This window comes from Arvicanthis niloticus, chromosome 2, assembly GCF_011762505.2.
Source record: "Arvicanthis niloticus isolate mArvNil1 chromosome 2, mArvNil1.pat.X, whole genome shotgun sequence".
NCBI classification, from domain to species: Eukaryota; Metazoa; Chordata; class Mammalia; order Rodentia; family Muridae; genus Arvicanthis; species Arvicanthis niloticus.
The window spans coordinates 64,324,345-64,343,897 of NC_047659.1; the positions used below are offsets into that span (position 1 = coordinate 64,324,345).

The window sequence follows — 19,553 nt, forward strand, 5'->3', positions numbered from 1 at the left end:
GTTAAATATGAGTGCTCTAATCACAGTTAATATTATAAAAATGAGATACTGTTTTTACAGTTAAGTCACTGGTTTTTGTTTTTCAGTTTGATCGCCCTGGAGCATCTCCTAAGAGGAATCATGATGGCGAGTGCACAGCTGCCCCAAGTGAGCCAGGGATTGATTTCTGATCTGTGCATAGTAGCCATTGTTATAGTTCAGTAGATGTGGATCAAAGTCTTAGAGTGTGTGTGTGTGTGTGTGTGTGTGTGTGTGTGTGTGTGTGTGATGTCACAGTGATTATGTGTAATATGGATAGATCTTAGCATTACTTATATATAATATTACAACAAATATCACACATAGTCATTACCTATGGTAAAATTACTTCATTTTACTTTAGTTTCAACTTTCTAATCTCCTAAAGGTTGTCTTAAGAAGTCTTTGGAAATTCTATACTGTCATATAAGAAATGAAAATTTAAAAAGTATTTCTTTGTGTTTAGGAAATAGTTCGGTGGATAAAATGCCTGCTGTTGCAAGCATGAGGGACCTGGGTTCAGATCCCCAGTGCCCACATAAAAAGCCAAGCATATGGTGTGCTTCTGTAACCTAGCTCTAAAGAAGACACAGAAATCCTGAGAGCTCACTGGCTAGCTAGTCTTGCCCAGTTGGTGGCTAGTTGGTCTTGCCCAATGTTGGTGGCTAGTTGGTCTTGCCCAAGTGTGGTGACACATGCTTTAATCCCAGCCCTCCAGGGCAGAGATGAGTGTGTCTCTGGGTTTGAAGCCAGCCTGATTGATATAACAAGTTCTAGGCTAATCAGGGCTATGTACTGAGACCTGGAAGGGGGATGGGAGCAGGGAGGGGGCTAGAAAACAAGTGTGTTTCTTACTGTGTTCAAGTCATCTCAATACCAAACATCAAACACCTTCATAAACATCTTCATCAGGATCCTTCATGACTACAGAGAGCTTGAACTCCAGATTGAATTCTGTCTCTCTCACTTAAGCAATTTTAAGAGCTAAATAAGTCACATGTTTGAAACACTAAGCACTCCCACTGCAGGCTCTGATTCTAATGCTTTGCTTGAGTCAGCTGTGTGTATAAGAAAGGGACATTGCTTAATTTTTACTGATCCCTCTTTTTTTTTTTCCCTGTATATCTTGGAAAATTAAACTGAGAGACTTTGTCCCACCCTCACTTCCCAAAAGTGGAATGTTATTTAATGTCCCCTTGAAATTGAAAGTTCATCTAATGACACTCCTTATTCTTTTTTTTTTTTTTTTTTTTTAAGATTTATTTATTATATATACTTGCATGTATGTCTGCAAGCCAGAAGAGGACACCAGATCTCATTACAGATGGTTGTGAGCCACCATGTGGTTGCTAGAAATTGAACTCAGGGCCTCTGGAAGAACAGCCAGTGCTCTTCACCTCTGAGCCATCTTTCCAGCTCTTTATTCTTTGGATAATAAAATTTATTTGTTTTCCAGCCAATCGGCAAATTGAAATTCTGGAATTGGAAGATCTGGAGAAAGAGTGTTCTTTAGCTCGTATTCGCCTCACGTTGGCTCGGCATGATCCATCAGCGATTGCCATTGCAGGTAGGAACGTAACCGCTGACAGACTGACCCGTGATGCGGGACCAAGCAGTGGGGTGATGCGGTAGGTGGGTCTAAGGCAAGAGCATGCTACTGAGGCAGAGATACTTGTTAACAATCAAAGCTTTTGGTTTTGTCTATATATGCCTTAGGTACACTAAGTAGCCATGTTTCATTTCCACAGGAAGTTCATCAGCAAAGGAGATGTGCACTCTCTTGGTTCAGGCTGGCCTCTTTGACACTGCCATATCACTCTGTCAGACTTTTAAGCTTCCATTAACACCAGTCTTTGAAGGGCTTGCTTTCAAGTAAGTAAAAATTACATTTAATAGCCTTAATTTTCTTTTCTCTTCTTTTTCTTTCTTTTTCTTCTTCTTTTTTTTTTTTAAGATTTATTTATTTCATGTATGTGAATATATACACACTGTTGTTCTCTTCAGACACACCAGAAGAGGACATCAGATTCCATTACAGATGGTTGTGAGCCACCATGTGGTTGCTGGGAATTGAACTCAGGACCTCTGGATGAGTAGTCAGTGCTCTTATCTGCTGAGCCATCTCTCCAGCCCCAATAGCCTTAGTTTTCTAATGTGGAGATTCTGTCATATTATTTAGTGTGATACAATTATCAGAAGCTGCTAAACTACTATAAAGAGATGCTCAGTTTGGTTTTTGCAAGAATTTTAAAAAATTTTTTGATAGCTTATAGTTTTGTTTTATTAAAACAAAATGCTCTACACTTTCATAGCAAGCACTTCAACTACTGAGCTATTGTATTGTCCGTAAAAACTAATTATGAGCTGGAAGTTTAACACAGGGTACACTTAACCTAATGTGTAGGGTCCATAAATTCTGTTCCTAGCAATTATTTTTTTGAGACAAGGTTTTTCTTCATATAACCCAGGCTGGCCTAAAAGTCCTGCTACTCTATAGCCTTTTAGGGGCTGATACTATAGACAGCTTTTTATTGAAGTTGTAGCGATTGGTAACATGCTTCATGAATGAAAATATTTTTGAAACATTGTAATTTGAGGGGCTGGAGAGGTAGCCCAATAGCTAAGAACATTGGCTACTTGACCTCCACAGGTACCAGGCATGCAAACGGTACACAGACATAAGGCAAAACACCCATAATAATTAAAATAATTTTCAATCAAACTTTTTATTTTGGTTTATTGACACAGGACTGTCCTGGAACTCACTCTATAGAACAGACTGGCCTCTAACTCACAGAGATCCACCTGCCTCTGCCTCCTGAGTGCTGGGATCAAAGACATGCACCACCACTACCTGGCTTAAAACTGTCTTTCTCTGTCTGCCTAGTTGTAATAGCAAAATAAAGTGACTCACTTCAGCATTTAGTTACTGGTGTGGGACCATTTTCATTGCAGGTGCATTAAGTTGCAGTTTGGAGGAGAAGCAGCACAAGGAGAAGCCTGGGCCTGGCTAGCAGCCAATCAGCTATCTTCTGTCATCACTACCAAGGAGTCCAGGTATATAGATAGTCCCAGGGGTTTTTTTTAGGCCTAAGTAGATTTACCAGATTTATGTGTGTGAATCTATTGCCTAAATGTATGTGAACAATTGGTGACCAGGGAAATCAAAACTGGAATTATGAATGGCTATGAGCCACCATGGGGGTGCTAGGACCTAAAGCCAGGTCTTCTGCAAGAGCTGTAAGTGCTCTTAACTGCTAGACCATCTCTCCTACCCAGTGAATAGTGCTTTATTCACCATGCTTTTATTTCTTCTTTTTTTGAGAAGGGAGAGGGTAATTTGGGGTTTCTCATTATTTTGAACTATGATTTCACTATGTAACCCTTACTGTTCTCAAATTCTCAATTCCCCTGCCTCACCCTCCTGAGGAATGAGGTTGTTTATAGGCATGCAATGTCAAACCTGCCTTACCTAGGGTTTATGAGATTTTGTTGTTGTTGTTGTTTATTTGTTTTTGTTTTGTTTTTTAAGATTTTTAATTTTTTTTTCTTTATGTGGTGTATGTTTGTATGTGTTCAAGTTATAGGAAGTTGTAAGCCACCTGATATTGATGCTGGGAACCAAACTGGGTCTTCTGGAAAAGCAGCAGGTATTCTTAACCACTGAGATACCCAGCCCTCTGCTAAGTTTTTATGAAAGTTGGGGTTGGAGAGATGTCTCAGTGGTTAAGAGTGCATATTACAATCAGACATAGTGGTGCATACCTTTAATTCCAGCACTCTGGAGGCAGAGGCAAGTGGATCTCTATGAGTTAGAGGCCAGCCTAGTCTACAGAGCAAATTCTAGGACAGCCAAAGCTATGTAGTAAGACCCTATCTTTAAAAAAAATTAAAAGAGTGCATACTGCTCTTATAGAGGATTCAGATTTGGTTCTTAGCATCTACACCAGCCAGCTCACAAGTATGATACTTGGAGCTCCAGGGGGTCAAAGCCCTCTTCTGACCCTGTTGGCACCTGCATTTGCATGTGCACAGACACACATCTAGACACATAATTTTAAAATTAATTAAATGAATGAATGCTGAATGTAATGGAACACAGTTTTAATCTCAGCACTTAGGAGGCAGAGGCAGGTGGGGCTCTAAGCCATCCTGGTCTACAGACCAAGTTCCAGGGCAGCCAGAGCTACATGATAGAGACCATATCTTAGAAAAATAAAATAGAAGCTGAGACTTTATAATTAGGGTGACATCCTAGCATTTATTATTCAGATCATGGTGTATTATCTATGAGATATTCCTTTTCCATAACCTTTCTCAGACACAAAGGGTACTTGTGTTATCATGGTGTGGTGATAGATAAACTATAGTCAGAACTACTTTCAAGGCTGGAGCAAGAATATCACTTACACCCACAAAATTAAAGCCAGCCTGGTCAACACAGTAAGGCCATTTCTCAAAGGAAAAACAAAAACACACACACAACCATGGGTCTGAAGAGATGACTCAGTGTTTTAGGGTTCAATTTCCATTGCCCACATGGTTGTGCACTAACCCCAGTTCCAGGGGATCAATATCATCTTCTAGGTATTGCATAGCTGTGGTGTGTGATGAAGGCGAAACACAAAAAATTAAAAAAAAAAAAAAAAAAAAAAAAAAAAGTTGACTCTAAAGAAACTTTTTTGTCCTCTTTACAAATGACTCGTCAGCAGTCTGCCATGCATTAAACTCAGTCTGTTCTGACATCCTCCATGTACTTATTCTGCCCAATATAGTGTGAACATACTGTTTCTCAAGAATTTTCTGAAACCTAATTCCAGTAAAATACCTTTTTTTTTTTTTTTTTTTTTTTTTTTTTTGGTTTTTCGAGACAGGGTTTTTCTGTGTAGCCCTGGCTGTCCTGGAACTCACTCTGTAGACCAGGCTGGCCTCGAACTCAGAAATCCACCTGCCTCTGTCTCCCAAGCGCTGGAATTAAAGGCGTGTGCCACCACTGCCCGGCTAGTAAAATACCTTTTATGAAATACATTTACCACCATTTTATGCAGCTTAGCAATTAAAAGGATAATACTTTAGAAACTGACAGTTCTTATTTAAATATTTGCTATTTATGTTACATCATTTCTGAGCTTGCATAATTTATAAACAGTAGAAGTTTATTTGCCTCATGTTCTGAAAGCTAGAACTCCATCAGGATTCCAGCATCTACAAGGGCCTTCTTTCAGCAGCAGAAGATGGTAGGTTGCAGAGAACCAGATTTGGTTTGCAAATCTATATGGTGGCTCATAACTACAGTTCCAGGGAGGAGCCAACACCTTCTTTTGGCCTTCATGGGTACCAGGAACACACATGGTGCATATACATACACGCAGACAAATATATACAAAGGAAAATGTTTTCATTGATTTCTATATGAATGTATTGCTTGGTCAGTTTGGGGGTGGGGGGGGGAAGCCAATTCCTTTTCTTTTCTTTAAACTTCTAAAACTGAGGAATTAAATAAATAGGAGAAAAGTAAATCTTATTTATTTTAAAAATGTTTTTAGTAGCTCATCTAATTTCTAGTTACTATTTAGGTATATTATCAATTCAGTTGTTAGCTGGAGAGGTGACTCAGCAGTTAAGAGCACATACACCTTTTGTGGAGGACTCTAATTTGATTCCTGAGAGTGTTCTATAATTTCTATATGGACACTATGGCATATGAGCCTACACAGACAAGATAGATTAGATAGATAGATAGATAGATAGATAGATAGGTAGGTAGATAGATAGATAGATAGATAGAAGATAGATAAGAAAGAAAGAAAGAAAGAAAGAAAGAAAGAAAGAAAGAAAGAAAGAAAGAAAGAAAGAAAGAAAGAAAGAAAAATAAGCTTTACTTCTGTATGTCTGCTCACAACTATGATCACAGCACTCTGGAGAGTCTTAAGATCAGCCTTGTCTACCCAATTCATTAACCAACTAATTAATTAGTTTCTAATTAACTAATAGAATAGAAATCTGAACTCCTTTGTCCTTTTTACTTTTCCAAGTGCTACAGATGAAGCTTGGAGGCTATTGTCAACTTACTTGGAAAGATACAAAGTCCAGAATAACTTGTATCATCACTGTGTGATTAACAAGTTGTTGTCTCATGGAGTTCCTCTGCCTAATTGGCTTATAAACAGTTACAAGGTATGTGGTATTGAGGTGGGGTGATAATTTGGGAAGTGTACTGATTTACAAGCCAATTGATGTGGCAGTACTTGGGAGGCGGAGACAAGAGGATCAGAAGGCTTTCAAAGCCAGCCAACGTGAGTTCAGGGCCAGCCTAGGCTAAATGAGACACTGTCAAAAGAAGTGGAGGACAAAGAATAATTCACTGGCTTAAATGCTCTGGTTCTCAGTCACCTCTGACAGGTCGGGAACAGTTTACCTTCAATTCCACAGATAGTACTGAGGACTAGTTTCATTGTACAGTGAGCTCCTAATTAGAATAATGAGTTCTTTCATGGAACTGTATCTATCATTGCTTAAAAACTTAACATCGTATATCTTGTCACTTTAGTGCTCAGTGTTCCTGAGAAAACATGTTGACATTACTAGTGTGAAATTGAAGTAGGGACAAGTTAAAACCTGTCTTAGATCACAAAACAGAAGAGAACCACCACTTAACAGACAAGTATTACAGTGTGCCTGGAGGTGACTGGGCTCATGGGAATTTACAGGTCTTACCCGAAGGGACAGATGAATAAACTCAGGTGCTCACTCACACTAAGAACCTTTTTTAAATTGGTTGGTTGGTTGGTTGGTTGGTTGGTTGGTTGGTTTCAGGCAGGACTATGTATGTAGCTCTGCCTGCCTAGATGTGTATTTTATAAGTTGAAATACAATTGTATTGAAAAAGTTAATAGGAAAACCTGATTAATTTGTTGATGTATAGAAACTGTTAATATTTATTTTGATAATACATTTAGGTGTTTGTACATTTGGTTTCTTGGATAGTTTCCAAAACATTCTAGAAGGCAACACTGTTACGTTCTATTTCAAGTTGGGGTAGACATGCTTATAATTGTTGCTTTTTACAGAAAGTTGATGCTGCTGAGTTGCTTCGTCTTTACCTGAACTATGACCTTTTAGAAGAAGCTGTGGATCTGGTCTCTGAATACGTAGATGCTGTATTAGGAAAAGGACATCAGTACTTTGGAATTGAGGTAGATGCATATGAATGTTTCGTTTTGATTGTGTGTTATCACACTAAGGAAGTATCTAAAATAAATTTAGTATGTTATTTATAGTAAGTATATGTTTTAGTGAGTATATATTTAGTTATATAGTGTTGATACTCTAGGAATCTCTAGGTTTTAAGTTTTTTTTTTTTTTTTTTTTTAATTTTTATTTATACAAGTGTCACTGTCCTCATACACACCAGAAGAGAGCATTGGATCCCATTACAGATGGTTGTGAGCCACCATGTGGTTGCTGGGAGTTGAACTCAGGATCTCTGGAAGAGCAGTCAGTGCTCTTAACCACTGAACCATCTCTCCAGCCCTTAAGATTTATTTTTCATCATGTGTGTATGCCACATGCCTGTGGGTCCCTGAGGAGGCCAGAGGTACTGGGTCCTTTGGAGTCACAGGTAATGGTGAGCTGCCTAATAATGCAGATGCTGGGAGTTAACTCACGTTTTCTAGAAGAGTGATATGTACTTTTTGTTGTTGTTGTTGTGGAGACAGTGTTTCTCTGTGTAGCCCTGGCTGGCTAGAACTCACTCTGTAGACCAAGCTGTCCTAGAACTCACAGAGACCACCTACATCTGCCTCTGAGTGCTGGGATTGAAGGCATGCTACCACCACCTAGCTACTCCTTTCTTTTTCTTGTGTAGTTTTACTTTTTTCTTTTATAGTTTAAAATATTTTATAATTTTTTTATTAAATTATTTTTTTACATTCCAAATGTTGCTCCCCTTTCCAGTCCCCCCTCCCAGAGTTCTTTACCCCATCCCCTTTGCATCTGAGAGGGTTCTCCCCCACCCATCCACCCCTTCCTCACGCACACACCCAGCACTCCCCCTTCCCTGGGGCATCAAGTATTAGGCACATATTAGGGTTAGTTGATACTCTTGGTCTTTCTGTGGGGTTGCCATCCCCTTCAGCTCCTTCAATCCTTCCCCCAACTCCTCCATAGGAGTCCTCTCAGTCCAATGCTGCTGGTAGACTCTAGTCCTCGAGACCTCAAATGGGAGAGGTTCCCAGGACTCAAAACAGGGATGACCTTAGCCAAAATGCCCAACAGTGGGGAGAGGAAACCTGAAGAGGCCACATCCAGTAGCTAGACAGGGCCCCCAGTAGAGGGATGGGGCCATGCACCTACCTTCAATTTTTTTGACCCACAATTGTTCCTGTCTAAAAGAAATTCAGGGACAAAAATGGAGCAGAGACTGAAAGAAAAGCCATCAAGTTACTGGCCCAACTTGGGATCCATCCAATAGGCAGGCACCAAACCCTGACACTTTTCTTTTTTAGCATTTCTTAAGATAGGCTTTCTCTAGCCGGGCAGTGGTAGCAGACGCCTTTAATCCCAGCACTTGGGAGGCAGAGGCAGGCAGATTTCTGAGTTTGAGGCTAGCCTGGTCTACAGAGTGAGTTCCAGGACAGCCAAGGCTATACAGAGAAACCCTGTCTCGAAAAAACCAAAAAAAAAAAAAAAAAAAAAAAAGGCTTTCTCTATTATGTAGCTGAGGTTGTCCTAGAACTCTAGCTCTCTGTGTAGACCAAATGAGTGATGGATGGTGTAAAGTGGTGTTATGTTTAAACCAATTAAAAGAAAAAGGGAAGAAGTGTGTGTGAATGTATGTGTGTGTGTGTGTTTTCATGTACACATGATTCCTATTTTTATTACATTTACTTATTGTGTGTGTGTGCACACATGTGCCATAGTGCTCATGTAGGTCAGAGAACAACTTGGATTTCTTTCTTTCTTTCCACCATGTGGCCCAGGAATTGAATTCAGTTACTGTCTTAGTCAAGGTTTCTATTCATGCACAAATATCATGACCAAGAAGCAAGTTGGGGAGGAAAGGGTTTATTCAGCTTACATTTCCACATTGCTGTTCATCACCAAAGGAAGTCAGGACTGGAACTCAAGCAAATTAGGAAGCAGGAGCTGATGCATAGGCGGTGGAGGGATGTTTCTTGCTGGCTTGCCTCCACTGGCTTACTGGCTTGCTCAGCTTACTTTCTGCTTTTTTTTTTTTTTTTTTTTGGTTTTTGGTTTTTGGTTTTTCGAGACAGGGTTTCTCCTCTGTATAGCTGTCCTAGAACTCACTCTGTAGACCAGGCTGGCCTCGAACTCAGAAATCCACCTGCCTCTGCCTCGCAAGGGCCAGGATTAAAGGTGTACACCACCACCGCCCAGCCTCAGCTTGCTTTCTTATAGAACCCAAGACTATTGGCTCAGGGATGGCACTACCCACAAGGGGTCCTCCCCCTCTTGATTACTAACTGACAAAATGCCTTACAGCTGGATCTCATGGAGGCATTTCCTTAACTGAAGCTCCTTTCTCTGTGATAACTCCAGCTTGTGTTAAGTTGACACACAAACCAGGCAATACAGGGACCTAGGTGACAAGTGCCTTTGCTATCTCACAGTCCCACGTACTTTCATAATGGTGGCAGGCAAGGGGGTGGAGTTTAAAGTGTTTCATGTATAGAGTCCTGCAAAGACAACTACCTAGAAGGAATAGTGTCATTTTAATCAATAGCTGTCTCCCTTCAGTTTCCACTGTCAGCAACAGCCCCGATGGTATGGCTCCCGTACTCTTCCATTGACCAGCTTCTCCAGGCTCTGGGAGAGAACAGTGCCAACAGTCACAACATGATAGTAAGTACACCCTTGTTATCTTCAACAGCTCTCTACTGGCAAGCACACCCTAGAGCATGACTATCCTGTCTCTAGGAGGGGAGGGAGAGCAAAGTCACTGATTGCCCATAATGTGCTGCACACCCCCCCACCCCTTTATAAATAAAGGGCTAAGTAACCATATCCAAAAGTATTAAGAAGGAATTATGTGGAATTACACAGAAATGTACTCATAAATAAATAAATCTTTAAGAAATTAAAAAAAAGTGTGATTTGCATATTTAGAAAATGTATTACAAAAACAGGAACAATGGTTACATACAGCACAGAAGGGTCAGCTCTGTGTAAAATCTGAGAACAGACTTCCGCGCTGAGTGGTAAATGATGAAGAAGAGCAGCCAGCATCTCTCATAGGTGTTCTGGTTGATGAAGTCAGAGTGACTCAATCTTCATTGTTGAATATACTGACTTCTTTCTTTTCTCTTACAGCTGTCCCAGAAAATTCTTGACAAACTAGAAGACTACCAGCAAAAAGTTGACAAGGCAACCCGAGATTTACTATACCGTAGGGACTTGTGATCTGGATAACTGCTTAGCCTTTGTAACCTTGGTGCCTCTTAGGGCTTAAGACTCTACAGAAACCCTGTCCTCAAGGGCAGTTTTCATTACTGTAAATGATGTGTACAGCGCCCGAGTCTGCATTCTGCACAACATGAGAGAACAAAGTCAGGACCGACCCTGTGCTTGCTTGTGGTGCTAACATGGTTTCTGGTTTTCCAACTTCGTCTCTAACAGCTGCTTTTGTATATGATTCTCAACCTTTTTCAGAGTTTATATTTTTTTAAACTGCCGAAGACATCCTTTATCTGCAAACAAAAACTCACCTTCACCTTCATTAATAGCTAATGGTTGTTGGTTTGTTACAGCTGACCACCAAATTGTCATTGCATATCTTTTAATTTTTCCTTACCTTTTTTTGTATTTCAGAGGGATTGTTTTGGTCCAGAACTAACATCTATTTTCTGTATTGCAAACAAAGGCTAGTGGTTTTACATACTCCTTTCATTATTTATTGTAGAGTTTTTCATATGACCTTCAATAAAATATTAGGTAATATGCATAGATTAAGCATAAATTATGCCCAGCTTTTTAAGGAAATTATATTTTGAATCTGGCTCTAAGGCTAAAGTTGAGTAAACATCAGAAAAAAATTAATGTCCATCATCTATAAAAGAAACAGATTTTCATTTTCAAATTGTATTAACTTATGTGATTTATAATAATCAAGCTGGACTTGATCATACAGTTGTTAGTGTGATAATATATTGGACCAAAATTGAATTTTCCTGGTCAGAATCAGAAACATTCGTGCATACAAACTTTGGGAAAGGTGAAAAATAATAAAAATATCCTTTGATTTTATTCTGTATATTAAGATTTATCTTTCAAGGAAATGGTCTCTATACTATTTGTTTGAATGAATGCCCTTTGACATCTGTGTTTTTTATAAACTTTAGAATTTATACTGTTAACCTCTGACTGTGTTATATAGTTTATAGTTCTCCAATGCCTAATATGACATGCTATGGATTGGCCCTCACCCTCCCAGCTTTCTAAACTTAATATGACAATGCTATGGATTGGCCCTTGCCCTCCCAGCTCTCTAAACTGGCTTTCCACTACAACCTAAAAGTCACTGACCTGTATTCAACCATGATCAACCATAGCCTGAGAAATAGCAAACCCTGTTTCTGCTGTATCTGAAGAGTGACAAGTAAGAGAACACTGGTGCTGCGTCAGCAGTTCACACAGCACTGACCAGCCTTTCCTGTGCTAGCTGCCATGTCAAAGCCAGTCTGGTCTTCCCTTTACTTCTTCCCGTCTCATTTTGATTCCAACCAGAGCAGAAGAGCCTTGTACTGTCACAGCAGTTTGCCTGCCACTGTGGGTCTGTGCTTGTGTTTGCTGTAACCTGTGAGGTTTTATTACTCCACAGTAATAATGATCATGTCTTGTGGGGGTTTGGGGTTTTTTTCAGTCAGAAAGTTTAAAGGTTCTCAGAGAATCTAGAGAAATGGCTCAGTGGTTAGGCAGGCTTGCCATTCTTCCAAAGAACCTGAGTTTGCATCCTATGCAGCTCATAATCATCTGTTAACACCAGCTCCAGGAGTTTGAACACCCTCGTCCAAACCCCACTGACACCTGCACTCATGTACACACAGAAACACATAGTTTAAAATAATATAAAAACCATTGTTGTTGTTTTAAAGGTTCTGTGTGGCTAGGGGTATGTAGCTCACTGATGGAGCATTTGCTTAGCAGATCCAAGGACCTCAATCCCCAACACCAGAAGGTGTATATAGTAAAATGTAACTGCAATGGCCATAACAGATGTCCTCTCTGATATACTGGACTTGGTAGGGCTGTGTGTCAAGGCCTCTGTTTGATTCCCAATACCACAAAGGGAAAAGGAAAATGATAACAACACTGAGTTTTCTTACTGATAATTTTTACCAGATATATTATTGTCATTATTGTAACATTGTGAAATTTGCTATACAAATTTTATATAGTTTATACAAACACTATTTTAATAATTTCTTTCCTTTGCCAGCCCTCCTCACGGGATCCTAGCTGCCTAAAACCCTCTGGGTCTGCCAGAACAAGTGGTGCACATCTTTAATCCTAGCACTAGGGAGGCAGAGGCAGGAGGACCTCTGTGAGTCTGAGGCCACCCTGTTGTACATAGTGAGTTCCAAGACCGGCAGGGATACGTAGAGAGACCCTGACTTGGAAAAAAATAAAAAGAAAAGGAAAGAAAAAAAGAACCCTTGGGTCAGTTGTCACCAGTTCAGTACTAGCCTTTGTCCCTTTTATGACTCCCTCTAGTTAGCTATTCAGTACTTCTCAAAGTCCTGGCTATTTTGTTTCCTAAAACTTCACTGAACATGTAGGGTAAACAGATGTCAGAGAGAGAGGGAGGGGGAGGGGAGGGAGAGGGAGAGGGAGAGGGAGAGGGGGAGAGAGAGAGAGAGAGAGAGAGAGAGAGAGAGAGAGAGAGAACAAAATTACAAGTTTGGAGAGATGGCTCAGTACCAGAGTTCACTTCTCAGTACCACCAAGGGATCTAAAGCCTTCTGGTCTCCTGAAGCACCTGTGTGTGTAGGACAGAGGCAGAGATAGGTGGATCCCTGTGAGTCTGAGGCCAGCCTGATCTACATAGTGAAACTATTTCAAACAACAGTAGTTCTGCTTGAATTGCCTCTGCCTCTAAAGTATTAGGATTAGTTATAAACCACCACACCCAGTTTACCCAGGTCTCTGTATACTATAGCCAAGCACCTACTGAGCTGCACCCCAAGCTCCAATTGAAAGGCCTCAGTGGGCTATTTGAGATTATAGAGTCAAGTAACATCCTATCCTATGAAACATGCTGTAGGGCAAGAGAGCGCTCTGTCAGTAAAGTGTCAGCTTGGCAATCTGAGTCCAGTCTTCCAGAATCCAGATTTTAAAAAGCTGGACATGGTCATATATGCTTGTAATACCCATGCTGGAGGGTAAAGACAAGAATCCCTGTACTGCTGGCCAGCCAGGCTAGCCTACTCCAAAAGATCAGACCAGGAGAGATCCTGACTCAAAAACAAAACAAGGACAGCTCCTGCAAAATGAGACCTGAGCTTGACCTCTGGCTACCACATACTTGTACACTCACACATAGAGGGGAACACACGAACACAAAAGATTGTGTTGTGGGCTGGAGAGATGGCTCAGAGGTCCTGAATTCAATTCCCAGCAACCACATGGTAGCTCACAACCATCTATAATGAGGTTTGACTCCCTCTTCTGGCGTGCAGGCATATATGCAGGCAGAACACTGTACATAATAAGCATACACACAAAGAAAAAAGCTTTAAAAAAAAAAAACTTTAAATAAAAATATGTGTTGTGTTGAGCTAAGTGGATGCTAATTTTTAACAACAGAGAGGGGCCCAGCAAGATGACTCAGTGGAAAAAGGTACTTTCTGCCAAGCACAGTGACCTGAGTTTGATCTCCAGTACCCACAAGGCGAAAGAGAACCAACTCCTGCAAGTTGTCCTCTGACCCCCAACACATGAGGCACATACGTAACTCCTACACAAAAAAAAAATAAATCTAAAAGTAAATGTGAAGAGCAGTTTGCACTAGGCGATGGTGGGCACATTTCTTTAATCCCCGAACTCAGGAGGCAGAGGTAGGTGGATTTCTGTGAGTCAGCCTGGTCTTCAGAACAAGTTCCAGGACAGCCAGAGCTACACAGAAACCTTGTCTTGAAAAAGAAAGAAAGAGAGAAAGAAAGAGAGGGAGGGAGGGAGGGAGGGAGGGAGGGAGGGAGGGAGGGAGGGAGGGAGGGAGGGAGAGAAGAGAGAGCAAAAGAAAATGTCTTGTTGAAGTTAGCTACTTTCTCATTCTCTTGGTTTCCTTTAAAGTCAATAACTTGGTTTCAGATCAGTGATGTGGAACACTAAAGCTAAGTGACTGGTTTTGGTCACACTGTAATACAGGAGCTAAAGTCAAAGCAAGTGTCTCCTGTAAATCCTACTGGTCAGAACAAAAGCTTCAAGCCTGAGTTCCAGAATCTGAAGCACAGCAAAGCTAGGGGAGAAGACAGTGCATCAAGTAGTTTAGAGTCTCTTCACTTAGTTCTCAGACTATGGTAAACACTAACACTCCTCAAATGAATACAGATGGAATTTATATTTAAATTAAAAAAAAAGTCTACCAATGAACACAATATAAATAAGATACTTTAATCTGATATATTTCCCATTAGCAAGTAGTTTTTATTACAAAACTTTCTAAATTTGTAAGTATTTTTTCTGAATGTATATATGTCCATCATGTTTGTCTCTGGTGACCATGGGGCCAGAGAAGGGAGCATCAGAATTCCTGAAACTAGAGTTACAGATGGTAGTGAGCCCCCAGTGTGTGCTGGGAACTAAACCTGGGTCCTCTACAAGAGCTTTCAACCCGAGCCATCTCTCCAGTCCTGTCATAGAAACTTACAAACTGTCCTTTATTCTTCCCTGATTTTCCTAATCATAGTACCTAAAACCATAGACATTCCTATATTACTGGGTTCCCCATACACCCCTGGAAATTAGATACTTGGGTATATAAATAACTAACTTCTCATTGTATCTACTCAGAACTCTGTAAGTAAAAAGCCAATTTATTGTGCAAATGACCTATGATTTGAATATAGCTATTTCTTTAAATAAACCAGGCTTCGTGGTTTATATGAACCTCCATAAAACATGCAAAGTCAAATAATGTGGCATTATAAATAATCTGGGCTTTGTTTTTGGTTCCTGGCGTAGAACTTCAAAACCTTTGAAATTTCCTGAGCTGTGGGAATTTGTTTAATAAGTTGAGTCTTGGTAAGTTCCTAACTAGCTTCTGAAATAAAGCTGCTCACCAGAAGACAACCACAAGATTAGAGGGTTGGAACTTTGAACCTGCCCAACTTCCTGGGAGGAATAAGAGAGCTGAGGCCTGAGTCCAGTCTTGTGGCCAGCAAATTGACCAATCGTGCCTTTGAAATCAAATTCCTTAAAAAAAGGAATCATCTGGCTGGAGCTTTCCTACATGGTAAACTAGGAGATCAACACTCTGGCTACAGAGGGACGCTGAGTGTAAGTAATGATCCCCTCCCCTCCATCTCACCCTGTTTAGTACCCTTATGATCACACTGGAGTGATAAGTATAGAACTTCTCTGAGCTATATATAGAAATTCTCTGAGTAGTGAATTATGGAAAGGGGGCATAGGGAGGTGACACATTTTTTAGCAGGTCAAGTGAAGGTGTTCCTAAAATCTGAACCCCTAAACCTGAGGAGTCTGGTGCTAATTCCAAGTGTCCAGATGCTAATTCCAAGTGTCCAGAATTGCCGGGTGTTGGTGGCACACGCCTTTAATCCCAGCACTTTGGAGGCATAGGCAGGCAGATTTCTGAGTTCAAGGCCAGCCTGGTCTACAGAGTGAGTCCCAGGACAGCCAGGGCTACACAGAGAAACCCTGTCTCAAAAAAAAAAAAAAAAAAAAAAAAAAAAAAAAAAAAAAAAAACCAAAACCAAAAAAAACAAGTGTCCAGAATTGAGTTGTGCCAAAATATGCCCACTTTGAGGTGAAACAATAAATAATTACACTTAGCTAAATCAAAATGTAACCCTACCCTACTAAATTGGCTTTTCTGTGGCTTGTCATCTCTGCAGGTAAAGTTCCAAAAGGCAAAGCCTTTGAATAGGTTCAGGAAGCTTAGCTTTTAAAATTACCAAATAGTAAAGACCACCTACCAAATGAATATGACTAAATATATTTCAAAATGTTTGCTTAAAGACAGTACAGGGATGAGAAATGGTTCAACAGAACTGTACTGAATGCAGCTGGGCCCTGTGGCATGCACCTTTAATCCCAGCACTCAGAAGACAGGTAGGTAGAGCTCTGAGTTGGAGGCATGGCTGGTCTACAAAGTGAATCCCACCCGGGACAGCCAGGGCAGAAAAACTCTGTCTCAACAAAAACAAAACACATATTGCTCTTACAAGGATCTAAATTTGGTTCCTAGCACCCAGGATAGGAACTGCCTGTAACTCCAGAATATGATGCATCTGGACTCCAGGAGCACTTCCATACAGGAGTATGTGCACATGCATGCACATACATACACAGAAATACACACACACTGAAAACTAGGAAAAATTCAGACAATGCTCGTCATTTTTTTAGTTTTCTAATTGTGTACTGAGTAATGACTTTTCCATACATTTTGCATTTTGTTAATCCTCTTTCCTTCCCATCACCTCTCCCCAGTCCCATTGTCTCCCTTAATAACCCTCTTCTGCTTTCACCTCACTTATATCCTATTGGCCTCTTCCTACCCCCACATTAGGACCTCGTTCTACTTTCACAGTCCCCTTTCTAGTGTCATGATACAGACACACACACACACACACACACATACACACACACACACACTGACATAAAAACTAAAATCTGGGATCCATGTATGAGAAGAAATGTGGTACTTTCCTGAGATTGGGTTATATCGCTCTGGTAATTCCCAGCCTCATCTACTTTTCTCCAGGTTTCATGATTTGGCTTTTCTTTATAGCTGAATAAAATGCCATTGTGTGTATTTAGTTAATCCATTCACATGGTGATGGACATCTAAACTGACTCCATTTCCTAGCTATGTGAATACTTGCATAAGTAAGGACTTTCTGAAAAGTTCTCCAATAAATAATCACAAGAATTGACAAATACAGTTCCATGAAGTAAAAGAGATGTGCAGCAATTAAAAAAAAAAAATCAACAAAGGAAAGAGACAGCCTGCAGAGTGGGGGCGTTCGTTGCTGGCTTTGCTTCAGGCAGGGTTTGGTATCTAGGATAAACACGCCCCCCCCCCCAAAAAAAATTCTTCCAGTCAGTAAATGGGCTACTGAACTGAACAAGACAGTCCTCAAATTGCCAATAAATATTCTTTTTGTTTTTGTTTTTTTGGTTTTTTTTGTTTTTCGAGACAGGGTTTCTCTGTGTAGCCCTGGCTGTCCTGGAACTCACTCTGTAGACCAGGCTGGCCTCAAACTCAGAAATCCACCTGCCTCTGCCTCCCAAGTGCTAGGATTAAAGATGTGCGCCACCACTGTCCGGCACCAATAAATATTCTAAAAGTGGTCCACATTCCTAGCCATCAGGGAAACACAAAAATACTTTAAGATTTTATTTCACTCCAGTTTAGAATGGCTAGCATCAAGAAAACAAATGCCAACGAATATTGGTGAGAATGGAAAAGGGAAATATTCACTGTTGATAGAAATACAAACTTGTGCAGTCATTACAAAAGTTCCTCAAAAACAGAGATGGTGTAGGTAAGTGGATAAAAATTCTCAACCCGGACCTGAATTTGGAAGGAAAGAAAAGATTCCTGAAAGTTGTTCTCTGACCTCCACACTTGTACGGAAGCACATGTACCTCTCCGCAACAATTAATCAATTTTTCTTTTTATTAACAATAGGGCTGGTGAGATGATTCAAAAGACAGTGCCTGCTCCCAAGCCTAATGACTGAGTTCAGTCACACACCACATGTGAAAAGGAGAACCAACTTCTGCAAGTTGTTCTCTGACCTCCACACACATGCTATGGCATGCATGTCTACACACATATACACACATCATTTTTAAAAAATATTATTTACTTAATGTCTATGAGTACACTGTCGCTGTCTTCAGACACACCAGTAGAGGGCATCGGATCCCATTACAGGTGGTTGTGAGCCACCATGTGGTTGCTGGGAATTGAACTCAGGACCTCTGGAAGAGCAGTCAGTGCTCTTAACCTCTGAGCCACCTCTCCAGCCCAACACATGTAATTTTTAAAAGAAAAAATACTCTTACTGTGTATTGCAGGCTGACCTTTGTTTGTTTGTTTGTTTGTTTGTTTTTTCTGAGACAGGGTTTCTCTGTGTAGCCCTGGCTGTCCTGGAACTCACTCTGTAGACCAGGCTGGCCTCAAACTCAGAAATCCGCCTGCCTCTGCCTCCCAAGTGCTGGGATTAAAGGCATGCACCACCACTGCCCAGCACAGACTGACCTTGAACTCCAAGGATCCCTGAATGTAGTACATTTTTATTTAAAAAAAAAAAAAAAAAAAAAAGCCAGAATTTCACTAAACATTTACCATATTTTACTGCCACTCTTCCCAAGAAATAAATCAGAAACTTGCTAACAATTTCAAAATAGTTAATTATCCTTCTATTATTTTTTTCTACAAATATTAGGAGCACAGATCTCAGAATACTTTAATAATCCTGATTCTTTGTCCATAGGTAAGAAAACAATCTTCTAGTTTATTTCAAGTTTGTATATGTTCATTCACTCATCTATTCAAGTTTTTGTATTTTAAGATATTTGCTGAATGTTTCTCATGTTCGAGAAAGTTTGCTTGATAGCCATAGGAAACAAATGAATAAATGAATAAAATGAATAAAAAATCAAGTCACTGTTTTGTGGATTTTTCACTCAACAACCATTGAGGTTTTTTTTTTGTTTTTTTTTGTTTTGTTTTTGTGGATTTTTCACTCAACAACCCAAAATTGAGCTATTTACCCTGTAAGGTTATGAGAATCAAATACAAATCTGCGTTTAAAGTTATTAGTTATTAATACATAGTTACACAGCAAATAACAAATGTTAGATATTTTTAGTGTGCTTGGTTAGTATGCAACTAAACTTCTGTGGCTATAAAAAAAATACTCCACCAGTTATTTCTTAAACTTAATTTACAGAGGGAGCTGGGTATCCACACTACTGTCAAGTACCAAGAGGGCCTTGATGGTGAAAAACAAAGATTCTCAGGAAGGTCTTGTCTGTACTGGGCCTTGGGGGAATGAATTTTGTCATGTGATGCAGTAGTTATTGCAACTAGAGTAAAGGATGGATTTAAGATGAGAGCAATGGACGGGAAGTTGAGTCAAAAGCCATTTTCAGAAAGGACAAAGGTCTAAGTATCAATAGAGGGGCCACAGTTCTCTGTTCTCACGACTCGTTACTTTTATTGACCTGAAAACATCTACTTATACAGATCAAAAGTTTAGTAGGCTTCCTATTGCACTTGTGGGAAGACCATGATTCATGTAGATCTATGGTGAATGCCA

At 40.1% G+C, this 19,553-nt stretch overlaps 1 protein-coding gene across 2 annotated transcripts in view; it reads left to right on the plus strand.

Annotated features, from left to right (window-relative positions):
• The window catches only part of Nup160 (nucleoporin 160), a 53,711-nt gene extending 42,318 nt beyond the window's left edge, over nt 1–11,393 (plus strand). Inside the window, exons 29-36 of one of the 2 annotated variants that reach the window (XM_034494936.2) lie at nt 87–147; nt 1,475–1,585; nt 1,767–1,890; nt 2,974–3,075; nt 6,054–6,195; nt 7,089–7,214; nt 9,778–9,882; nt 10,351–11,393. In XM_034494936.2, coding sequence (XP_034350827.1) covers nt 87–147; nt 1,475–1,585; nt 1,767–1,890; nt 2,974–3,075; nt 6,054–6,195; nt 7,089–7,214; nt 9,778–9,882; nt 10,351–10,440 — 861 coding nt within the window. In that variant the 3' untranslated portion in view covers nt 10,441–11,393. The remainder of the gene's footprint in view (nt 1–86; nt 148–1,474; nt 1,586–1,766; nt 1,891–2,973; nt 3,076–6,053; nt 6,196–7,088; nt 7,215–9,777; nt 9,883–10,350) is intronic. The other variant, XM_076929183.1, reaches the window with a different exon arrangement.
• Nucleotides 11,394–19,553: the final 8,160 nt, after the last annotated feature.